The sequence below is a fragment of the Merops nubicus genome, unplaced genomic scaffold (genome assembly GCF_000691845.1).
Source record: "Merops nubicus isolate BGI_N331 unplaced genomic scaffold, ASM69184v1 scaffold37664, whole genome shotgun sequence".
NCBI classification, from domain to species: Eukaryota; Metazoa; Chordata; class Aves; order Coraciiformes; family Meropidae; genus Merops; species Merops nubicus.
This window is the reverse complement of record NW_008604254.1, coordinates 610-12,071: the sequence shown is the minus strand read 5'-3', so window position 1 is coordinate 12,071 and position 11,462 is coordinate 610. Positions and strand designations below refer to the sequence as shown.

The 11,462-nt window shown below is 41.7% G+C and overlaps 1 protein-coding gene across 2 annotated transcripts in view; it reads right to left on the bottom strand.

Annotated features, from left to right (window-relative positions):
• Nucleotides 1–10,102, bottom strand: part of LGALS8 (lectin, galactoside-binding, soluble, 8) — a 12,385-nt gene extending 2,283 nt beyond the window's left edge. The window contains exons 1-7 of one of the 2 annotated variants that reach the window (XM_008938951.1): nucleotides 9,964–10,102; nucleotides 5,908–5,996; nucleotides 4,975–5,185; nucleotides 4,236–4,352; nucleotides 2,499–2,555; nucleotides 2,395–2,421; nucleotides 949–1,037 (exon numbers count right to left, since the gene is read on the bottom strand). In XM_008938951.1, coding sequence (XP_008937199.1) covers nucleotides 949–1,037; nucleotides 2,395–2,421; nucleotides 2,499–2,555; nucleotides 4,236–4,352; nucleotides 4,975–5,185; nucleotides 5,908–5,996; nucleotides 9,964–10,005 — 632 coding nt within the window. In that variant the 5' untranslated portion in view covers nucleotides 10,006–10,102. The remainder of the gene's footprint in view (nucleotides 1–948; nucleotides 1,038–2,394; nucleotides 2,422–2,498; nucleotides 2,556–4,235; nucleotides 4,353–4,974; nucleotides 5,186–5,907; nucleotides 5,997–9,963) is intronic. The other variant, XM_008938952.1, reaches the window with a different exon arrangement.
• Between the last annotated feature and the right edge of the window lie 1,360 nt (nucleotides 10,103–11,462).

Here is an 11,462-nt window from a genome sequence, read left to right as displayed (position 1 = left end):
TGTTTGTACCCCCAGCGGTCATTCATATCATAACGTTTGTGTCTACAGTACAGTCTGCGTATTGGATTCTCTTCCTGCTGGTGCTATCATTTTTGTTGGGCCTGGTCATTGGCAAAACACCTGTCCAATTTAAAATCCATCCACACTTTTTTGATGAGAGTTCTAGGCTTTGGGCTCCAGTATTAATGGGAACTCTGAGTGCTGTGCAGCTACAGGGAAGATATGTGCTCTGAGGAAGCAGGGGTGCAGGGGTGCCGTGCACATGCACAGCGTACAAAGCATGCTTCTCATTATTTGTTCTAATTGCTTCATTTTCAGACATGTTCCTGCAGAGCAAAAATGACTCTTCAAACCAAGGGCATGCTGAAGCACAGACATATCCTTAGTTCCATTTTGACTGTGTTGCACTCCTCTTATTTTTCCCCTCTTTAACACACCAGGACAATGTCTTCTTTGCAACCCATTGTTCCTCATTTTCCATCAAAATTAGAGCTCATACTCCCCTATCAGCATTCATCACTCATTTTCAGTTAGGCACCTTCATGCTTATACAGTCCCCAAGGTGGCTGTCCAAGAAGAATTGAGAGCAACTTTGTAACAGGTAGCATTTGAGCGCAGGAGCAGCTCATCCAACTCACTCTTTTTCCACCTACTTGAGCCAGCTCTGCTACTCTTGGCTCTCCTCAGGCCAACAGCTGTTTGCACACTGTGCCTTGCACAACCGATACCCTGAGCAGACACACGGCCTTGTGAGTGAGGCAGATGTACTAGGTGAGACACCCAGGCTTTAATCTCACGCTTCACAATGGACCTGCTCTTTTAAGTCCTCTCTAAAACAGTATCCTGCAGGTTCCTGAGAAAACTGCATTGTAGTTTCAGACAATTCCAGATGCGAAGTTGTGGGTCAGGATCTACCGAGGCAATGGAAAAAAGTTCAGTAACACTCACCTCTTTGGGTTTTTATTCACTTCTCCCTTAATGGCAACTGTGCATCCTGGATGTAGTGCAGTATCAAGTTTCCCAACGTATGGAACTCCCTGGAAGTACACCACTAGTGAAAATTTTGACTGTGACTTTCTTTTTTCAATATACAAGCTGAGCTTAACTATAGCAGGAAGAAATCAGGCCTTCAATTATGGATCTGCACTTACAGCTAAAGTTATTTATACACCAGTGTGTTCTGGGATACTAAGACTACAGTGGAAAAGTTACACTGAGATAAACATAACAATGTATTGGGTTTTTTCTTTAGACTGACAACAAAATAAACACCATTTACAAGAACAACTACCACCAACAGTGAAAGGAGGGGGAGGGAAAAAAAGGTAACCAAGAAACTCCCTGCACTAATGCAAATTTGTATCACATAACCAGTCCAAGACAGACATACTGACCTCTCCTCTCTGAAAGCTTTAGGGAAACTTTAAGGCTCATGCTAGGTGTGTAGTTCCACAGCTGTGTAAGTACTAGAAGTAGGGTCATGAAGTATTCTCTCCTGGCACCAGTGCATAACAATGGACAGTTCAATTATTTTATCTGTCTTTTTTTTTTTTTTTTACTGTGTTACAAGTTATTTTGATCAAATAAAAGGAGTGAATGGAGAAGTACTTCTTCATTTTTCTGAAGTTCACCACATGCAAATGTAAATTTGGCATGTTATTTGGCTTTGAAAAGACTGAAGACAGTTAAGTGACACGGCAACTAAAACCATGGCACTCACTGTGACTCCACCTTCTCCACAAATTCTATTTGTGTATGTTCCTGCCCCCGAACCCCTTTCCAGTCTGAGCACGGCCCTTCCTCCAGTCTGGGTGCAGTCCACCTGTACAGCTTTCCACAAAAAGATGAGCACTCTGTGCGTGCTCCATGTCAGCTGGGTGTGAGTTCCAACCCTAAGGTGCGATACCTGCAACCAGCTCATTGGAGCTGGACCTCTGAAGGTCCCTTTCAACCCATACCACTCTATGAAGTGTACACAGTGTATGCAGAGGAAGCATGGATCTGTCAGCAAAAGGAAGATGTGGCCAGACAGGTTCTGAGATACACACACTGACATGAGGCCATTTGGCATAATACAACTGCATAATACTTTTGTTTTGCAGGTATTCCCTAAGGTGGAGAAAACAAAGTATACTTGTTTGAAAAAAGTTTTTAGTGTGATTTGGTCCTTTAAAAACTCAGGTAAAATTCTGGGTTTTCTAAATGATTTAACAAATAGCCTCACTTTTACTAGCAGCAAAGAGGATTGCCCTCTACAAAACCTCACTGAAGATATCTCCCAGCAGATTCTCAATTCCCTTGCTCTGTGCATGTTTTCTCATTGATAACTGAGAAGGTTTTATTTTAATAATTTTTACTCTTCACATTTGCCACAAGTCTACAGGAGACACTTACAAATTGTGAACCATCTGGTATTTCCCCCTACAAGAGAAAACAAACAACATTAACTATCTTATCAGACAACAGAGATTCACTCAACCTTTTACAAACATACGTACATTTTCTGTGTTTATCTTTGTTACTCCTAGAGATGATAGCTGAGAGCCTTGTAAAGACTGCAGAAAGAGAGAGATTTGGGTTTCATTGCTAACATCATAGAACTTTAACACAAAGTTAGTTTAGACCCACATAAAGATCTGTGTTGCTTTTTTAGAGTGAACTGTTAACATGGAAATCTAAGGCTATAGTAAAGAAAAGACAGCCAAAGCCCTACAAACCAAGGAAAACTCTTGAAGATCAATTGTTGAAGCCAAATCAAGGTTTCTAAAGACCACCTCATTACAGTTTGAATTTTAACAGCTCTTAGCCTCTGAGGGTACCCACTGAGCTTTGCTCACAGGGAAAGGAAGACCATCAAGGCAGGTAAACAAAGGGAGCCTTGGGATTCTAAGCAGCCCCCTGCATCCCTATCCTCTTCCATGGGAAGGACAGGTGAACAACATGGCCATGCAGAGGTAAAGTTCCAGCCTAGCCCTGGTAGATAGTGTCTTCAGCTTATTTCAATACAAGCCTCCACATCCTCCTCAGAAGAAGAATATATTAGAATAAAGACAGGAAACAATTGCCCTGCTCCATTCCTTTCTTCCCCAAAACGATACAGCATCAGCAGCCACAGACAAAAGCAACTCTGTTCTGTTTTGTGCTTGGGACAGAAACCAACCCACAGTGCCCATCAGCTCTTCTTGGAGTCAGTCCTCCAAGACCTGGACTCAGAGAGCTCTGAAGTAACATTATTCTGGCAACGTGCCCAAGGCAAAGTGATGGGCCCCACAGAAGTCTATACAAAGGTTTTGCAAATGATCAGTGAGTAGGTATATCTTTAAAGCTTAGACCCCATTTTGTTCAGGCCCTTATCTCCACCTTCTATCAACACAGTTATAAGTCTGATGACCTGAGTTAGACCTATTTGACAGCAAGAGACACAAGTTTTGCCCACAATGTAGTGAGGATGGGGCAGAAGAGACACAAGATGTTACACAGGAGTAGGCAGGCTGTCCTGGTGAGTGGCAGGAAGAATTGGAAAAGGCATTCACCTTCTATAGCTCCTTGGGATTTATCACCTTCGGTTTCTGCTCTACAAGTCTCACCTTCCACAGATCAAAACATTGCTCAGCTTCTCCCTTTCTCTAGCAGAGCTGGCAGCTGAGAGGAAGCACAGCACTGCCTTCACTTTAAATTCACTGCAGTTTGGTGCAAGTGCAAAGTGAAGCCACAAAGTCTTTCAGAAAGGACACCTCACCTCTCAGAAATAAACATACACTCCTGCTTATCACTTCACTCAACAATTCAGTCATTTTAGCAGGAAGAACAGGGTGCACAAGCAGTTCCAGCTGTGGCAATTTGAAGCCAAGCAATAAGTTACAACCATGGCTGAACTTGTGACTTAGAAGCACTGAACTACTGAGAGCTCATTTTGGAGCTCCTGCAATAGTTGCAAAAGTATAACTCATTTCCAGATCCAGTATCCAATCAATTCTTATACCATCTGTCCTGTTAACTTTCAAGCTGTAAACTTTGTCACCCTTTTGCTCCTAACCTTAAGACTGAAACACGAAGACAGACAGCATCACATGAGGCTTACGTGTTGAAATGCAACGGGAAAAAAAAAACCTCTTGTTACTGATATTAGACTGTGTAGTTGCTTTTTTTCACTTCCTTTTCACCATAAATCCTACTCTGTAGTTTAGCAAGACAGAGAAAAAGAATTGAAAAAGTCAGCTGTCTATATGACTTACATTAGAAATAAAATCTATAGTTTTGATGTGCACTTTGCCATATATTCCAAGAGTATCTATTCTTTCAAGGCTAATTCTGTGGTTGTAGATCAGCAAGTGCTTCTTGTTTACAGTCACCTAAAGAGAGAGAAAACAAAACAGGAAAGCTGTATTAGCCATCCATTACACTGGCCATGTATCAAATTGTATGCGTGTATCTCTGTTTTACACCAGCTTGGTACAGAAGCAGGGAGTGTCCTAGAAGTTTCAGAGCAGCTAAGTTCAACTCATCCAAAATTTAGTCTCTCTTTCCATCAGTATGAGGCAGATCTTTTTGCCTGCACTAAGATTTGCATTTCACACCTTTTGCTTCAATCACCTGATCATTTAGCAATGTGGCATTAGCAATCGAATAGGATCTATTACTGCAGTCCAACAGAGCAAAACAAATACACCTCCCACATTTCCTCCTAGAAGAATGTCCCACACTAGTCACAAATGGGTTTATCCTAAGGTCAGCCCTTTACACATAAGAAGGGAAGGGTGGAGTAGCCATTGTCCAGCTTTGAGGGAGGCAGTACTAAATTAAAAGTCTGATTTACTCAGTGACTATTTAAAGAAAAGCTTCTGAAGTTTTCTGTAGACTATACCTGGGTAACAGAGAAACCAAAGATTCTAACTATGTATTAAAAGTATACAAAATAACTCTATTTTTTTGGCCTGACAACTGGCTACAGATAAAGAATTGACCAAGACTCACCTGGAATTTATCCTTTAAAATCATGATGACAATCTCAAACGACTTCCCTTTTTGAAAGGGCATCTCATAAGTGATCTCCTCCCAGCCCCACTTTTCCCCCTCCAGTGTGTTGCAAACGATGCAGCCAGACTTTTTGAAGCGGGGGTTGAAATGAAAAGCCACATCAGCTCGAGGTTTTATGCTGCTGCCACACTGTAAATCCACCTGGAACCTAATCATAAAAATAAGACAAAGCACATTCAGCTCAGTCTGTCAAGAAATCACCTAGAAGTTCAATACACTTGTGTTTTACTGTGGAGTGTCAGGACAGGCAGACAAGTGAGCGTTGTTGGATAAGGAAAAAACCCAAACAGATATTTGTCCATCTTGCACAGTTCTTTAAAAGGTTCTCCCATGATTTACTGCAGTGAATTAAAATAAGTATCTATGTAATGGTCATCTTCCATATCATGTAAGCTCCTCACTCACTGTGTTCACCACTTTCCCTCCCATCGTCTCCAGCAGAACACGCAAATCAACCTTGGGCAAAACTGGGCAACAGAACCTCCATGCTGGGCACATGCACTAGTCCATACCTCCTTACTCCAGTTTAATTTAGTTCCTTCATGCAGCACATTCAGTTATCAAACTTGCTAGCCTCAGAGAACCTCTTTAGACAAGCAGACATATGCCATGACAGGGAAAAGAAATTGCCAAAGCAGGCAAAACAAAGAGAGAGAGGAGAAAGCAGCAGAAAGAAAAAAATCAGTTAATCCTCCACTTCTCATTACAAAGCTTTCATTAACCTTTTAAGCCTGTATCCCCTCTGGCACTACCACAAGGATTTAGACCAAGCTTCTGTGTCCCATCGTAAGTAGGACCCCTGGAAACACTTTATCCACTACATTCCTGTTCAATTGGTGACGCTGCAGAAAGTGACATTGTAGCCTCTACCTGTCTGCGTCGTCAGGAACAGCCCCGTGTATCACAATCAGCTCTCCAGGAACAAGACCACCAAGGATTGTTCCAACATATGGAATGACCTAAAAGTGGGGAAAAAACAGAAGAAAAAAAAAAAAAGATTCAAATAACATTTTGTGATGAAGGCAAAACAACCCAGAACAGTTTTCAAAATAATATTCTAGCATTTCATGTAAAAGAAACAGTAGAAAAACCACTAAATACCCACCACAGTGGGAAGGAAAAAAACCAGTAGATTTTCACCTAGGAAAATCAAGCTTCTCAGATAAAATTAAAACTAAAATTTCCAATCTCCATTCCTAGCTCTCAAATGAAGAGTGGTAATATTATATTGCCTCATTTACTAGTGTTTAAAGAGGATCCACTTCATATTAGGTCACTGTCAAGTGCTGACTATGATAAGCCCTTTGCTGGTAGCAGGAGACACCTTCCACAACCCTTCCGACCCCAGATTACAGCAGCTGCCTTTTTACTTGTTCTTGCTCCATTTAACAGGGCTGGGAAACAAGAAACTCTATCACAGGCTGTCTCTTTAGTAAAACCTGCAAGGCAAACCACAAAATACTTCACCCAAATGAGGTAAGACCTGCAAGGTGCACTGAAACATTCCTGTTCACGGGTGTCGGTCTTTATGGTGTCTAGAGTAGGCAGCCTGTAGGTACCACACAAAGCCTGTTTGCCCCTCCATACCAACAGCTGGAGAAGGTTGACACATGCAGGTTATGCTAAACTGAAAAGGCAACACCGTAGCAGTTGTTAATCCACGTGAGGGGACATTAAAATAAAAAACCCAAATGCCCCAGCACGGCTCTCTGGCAAAGGCTCAGACATGCTGCTAGAAGCCCTACCCTGAGCATCAGCTAGTGCTCACACCATTTCAGGGAGGGAAGGGAAACACCTTAACAGAAAGAAACCTGTGGAAGTTGACAGAACACTGATCTTAGAGCAAAGCTCTAAGTCTGCATCTCATCACATGTACTTCAGATTGAAAAAAGAAGTAAAAGGTAGCAAATGTTGCATTTTTTCTGGTTGACAGTCAAAAATTTCTGCTACAGTTGTTTTTGGGTTCTTGTTTCCCCAGAAAAATCCCTGATCTGTGGAACAGTGTATAGGATTTTAAGGCATCTTTGAAATGAAACATCAATCACAAACAACAGTTGCAATAATTTAAGAATAAAAAACGAATAGGCTGGAAATACTGTTCTTGAATTGGACCATAAAAGAATAAGCTGAGATTTTTATTTTTAAAATATATATCTGTCTCATCATGTGAAACAGGAAGATATGAAAAGGGGATTTGTTTGCTGACACATATTATTGTGAATTTGTGAGGAGGGAAAGGGGAATTACAGCAAAAATTGTTTAAATCCAGAGTGTTGATCATTTCTGCTCATACACATCCTCTTCTGCCCTTTCTCCACTTCCTTTTTCAGCTACCCACTCGCTGTAGAAAACCTAATTTGCAGTCATCTTCTACATCAGGCAAAACAAACTTAATGAACTTGCTTCTCAAGCATAAGCTCACAAATGGCCAAGTTATTTTAAGCCTTGTGTGTTTTTATTGCCTTAAGCAGGTGCAGCAGAGGAGGACCAAAGTGTGAAATTAAGTGTTAAAAGTCAGAGAAAAAGCAGACTGAAATCCATTTGCTTACCGGTGGCAACTTGGCTCCCTAATATACAAGCTGTACACGAGAGACTCAATTTTATTCAAAGAAAAAAATGTACCTTGCTTACTTTTGTTTTAACACACTACTCCTGAGGGGTAGTATCTGTGAGTAATGCAGCAGAGTAGTAAATTACTGGTTCAGTCTCCATATAGGAACCAGAGAAACATACAGATACAGGCCAGTGATGCTGGGACTTAACCGCTCTAGTGGATCAAAATTGTTTATCCCTGGAAGAGAAGCTTTGGCAAAAACACCTCTTTACATTCAAAAGGATGCATTTATTTCAGGGAGAAGGAGATTTGACCATTAACTCTTCAGAAGCTCAGACACAGAGTCTGCAAGGCCATAATAGAGCATTTCCTGGGTGCAATACTACAGACATAATGAGGCTTTGTCACCACAGAAGGTGCCTGTAATTTCCTCACGTCTCAAGACATTCTTCTACTAATTTTTCCTCATTTCCTAAGAGTACTGTTTGTGACATCACATGATCTACCAGTATCCCATCTCTCTTCCAGACCTCCAAAAATTACCTCTGAAGCAAACTGGGTCAATGTCGACTGAGTTGGAAGGGTCTCACAGATCAAGTTCTTTCTAATATCTACCAGTTCTCACAAAACAGGAGGACCTATTATGGTCTTAGGAGAGGCCTGTGACCACACAGCTTTTGTCCAGCTTGCTGGGTAGCAGACAACTGCCCCATGAGACAGGGCATGACAACATATCTTGCCAGAAGAGTGGAGTAGAGAGCATAAAGAGGAAAGCAGGACTTCCTGCATGATTCAGAACAGTAGAGTAGTGAAGAAATATGTCTCAGACTCAAACCTGCAATAAAGCTCTTAAGTATTTTGCTGCTTGTGGAACAATTCACTGAAACAGTGAAGTCTTCACAGCCTGCCCTCCTCTATTCCTACCAAGCTTAACTCATAGTATCACACAGGTAGTAGAATCACAAAAGGGCTGAGGCTGGAAGACACCTCTAGCACATCCAGCCCAATGCCCTAATCAAAGCAAGGTCAGAATAGCAGGCTGCTCATAGCCTTGCCTGGAGGCTGTTCTGAGTTCAACTGCACAATTTTCCTCAACTCTGCCTCTACATTCCAATCCCAAATACTCACTCTTATTCCCACCTCAGGCTCTTGACCCCTAAATCCTAGTTTAACCCTTTATATTCTCCAGCCTGGTCTTGCTATCCATCATACTCATCAGTGTCCTCACAGCCACCCAATTTTGCAGGACTCTTATTCTTTCCCCTACACATATCATTTGTCCTAAACACCTCCTATCCCTCCTCTTCAAACCTCCTCTCCCACCCAAATTCCAGTCTACCATCTTGGATTCTCCCTCTTCTTTTGCAGTTCAGTCCTTCCACCTTCTAATTAATCTCCACACAGCTCTCCTTCCTCTCCCAGCTGGGTTCTCGTGAAGAAGGTTGAAGCTATTCCCCCATCATTCCTAACTCTGTCCACTTTGCAAGCAGTGAACATGTGTAGTGGGATTGAACAATCAGATTCTCTGAGGGCACAGGTGCCTAACAAGGCAAAGCTGCAGCGGATAAGGAAGTCCTCTGCAGATCTGTGCTACTGTACACTCCACATCAACACTCTACAGGCCTTAAAATTTGTAACGAGTTCTAGCACAGAATGTTAAAAAAACTATTTCCTGCAGGCTCCAAGACACTATCCTGTTAAAGGTGCAGTGAAAAACACAGCTCCAGCCCACCCCTTTAGCCAAATGCCAGTGTCAAGCTGCTGTCCCACATCATGAGAATCCTAGAAATTTTCAGAGAAAGTCTCCAGACTCCAAGCCAAGCAAACAACATTTTGTCAAATGCACTCTCTGCAACTGCTGAATCATGTTAGCTCAAGTCTTCCCTACAAAACAGGATTTATTGGAACGTAAGATCCTGGCTATCAATAAAGATTCCAACTTTAATTGTTCAGACTAAAGTTATGGGCCCAAAGAAATACATCTCACAAGAGCTGCCAGGCACCACCCATGTTTACAGAGAATTAGAAGTGAAAACACTGCTTATCATATCTTTACCTTTGATTCAGCATACTCTGCAAAAATGACAGCTATCCACGTAAGCTATGTATGGAAAAGGATTGCATTCCAAGGCCAACAGAACTTCCTCCCTGTTTTGGAAGTCCTGTGCATTAAATGCATTTGCTTACAGCACAATTTCTAAACATCATTAGCTCCTAGTGTCACCTGTAACATTTTCCCTCAAACACCTGAGTGATGCAAAGATTTCTCAGTAGCACCCCTCGCTGTGCAAAACAGTTCAGGTACTAATTACTGACTTAAAACAGCAAACTCCCATTTCCCAGGGAAGAAGTTGAAGTGACAGGGGAGTTACCGGGTTACTGATGGTCTTCCGTGGTCCATCCAAGGACATCATCTTTCCTCCTCCAGCTTAAGTTTGTCAGTTCTGTGTGACCACTGCTGAAGTGTACCTAAAAGACTCACTGGTCAGCAGCACCAAAGGAGGGATCCCTTCAAAAAAAACCAAAAACTTTTAATTTGAAAGAAACAAAGAGACTCTACATGAAGTAAAAAATCTCAGAGGTATAACTTTAAACAGCACAAAAAGTGATCCAAACATCTCTCCTTTCCACTAGATTAGCAGGCATTTTGAAATACAAAAATTAAAGGCTTGCTTAAAGAAATAAGGTGTCCCTCTAATAAGGGACGGTGTGCATAGGTACTCAACATCACCAGCAGCTTCTTGAGATGACAATACTGTGACAGAATCCCAGATAAAAGTCATGATTGTACAGGGAAACACCGACAACTCAGTGCCCTTCAGAGGGGCCCTAAACAGCTCTACATCTGCAGCTGACCCTGCCTGCAGGCAGGGAGAAGACACACAGTACAAAAGCAGTTTTTCCAAGACAAGCAAGCATTTCTGTTTCCTTTAATACTTCCTGTGGTATCCCCAGATTTCCCATGGCAGACAAGCCCTAGAGGCTGAACTTGCTTTTTTCATTTATCTTACATAAAGTTAAGAGATATCAGGCAAAGACATAGCAAGGAAGTAAAGGGTGGTTTATGTTTCTCCCTCCAACACATACAATCCCTTAACTCCACAAATAACTACAGTTTGTAAAACGCACAATGTTAATAAGAACTGAAACAACAGCTTGTGAGTATATCCAGCTATGTCATAATTTCTTTAGCAAATTTCTAACAAAGTGACCAAAATCCAGGGCCCAATTGGAACTACTAAGTAATTATTTCTTGCGCAGTCTGGAGAAACGACCTAAGGTAGCACACAGTCTGTGTGGTGATGGCAGGCAGGCAAACAGGGAAAAAGCCAAAGGTGAGTGTTCTAGCATCAGTACTGTGTGACAACTGCTAACAACATTAGAATAAGCAAAAAAAAAAAAAAAAAAAAATAAAAATAAAAAAAAATTACCTGCAACCAAACAAAATACCCAAGGTCAGTGACCTGTTCTACAGGGCCCTGAGGCTGATCTTCTGCAATGATTCAACAACAGTGGCCACTGCAACAACTGGCTTATCTTGTGGGAGACTTGCACCAGAAGGTTAGTAATTCTCCTACTTAACACCAGCGTCAGGAATGCAATTCAGATACCATAAGGTGTCTATGCTACATAACTGGTTTGCCCCTTTGATCTTCTCATGAGATACCACCATCAACTCACAAGAAGAATGTGCAAAGATGGGCAAATTCTGCTGCTTTCATTTTTGAAAGGAGGAAATTGAGACCAAAGCAAACAATAATTCCGTCTTTAGTATCAGAAAGTCCAACGGCAGACACACAAAAATAAAACCCAGAACTACACCTCTTCATCCAGCAGCTTACTGAGTTAACTTTCCCGGGTGTACAATCTA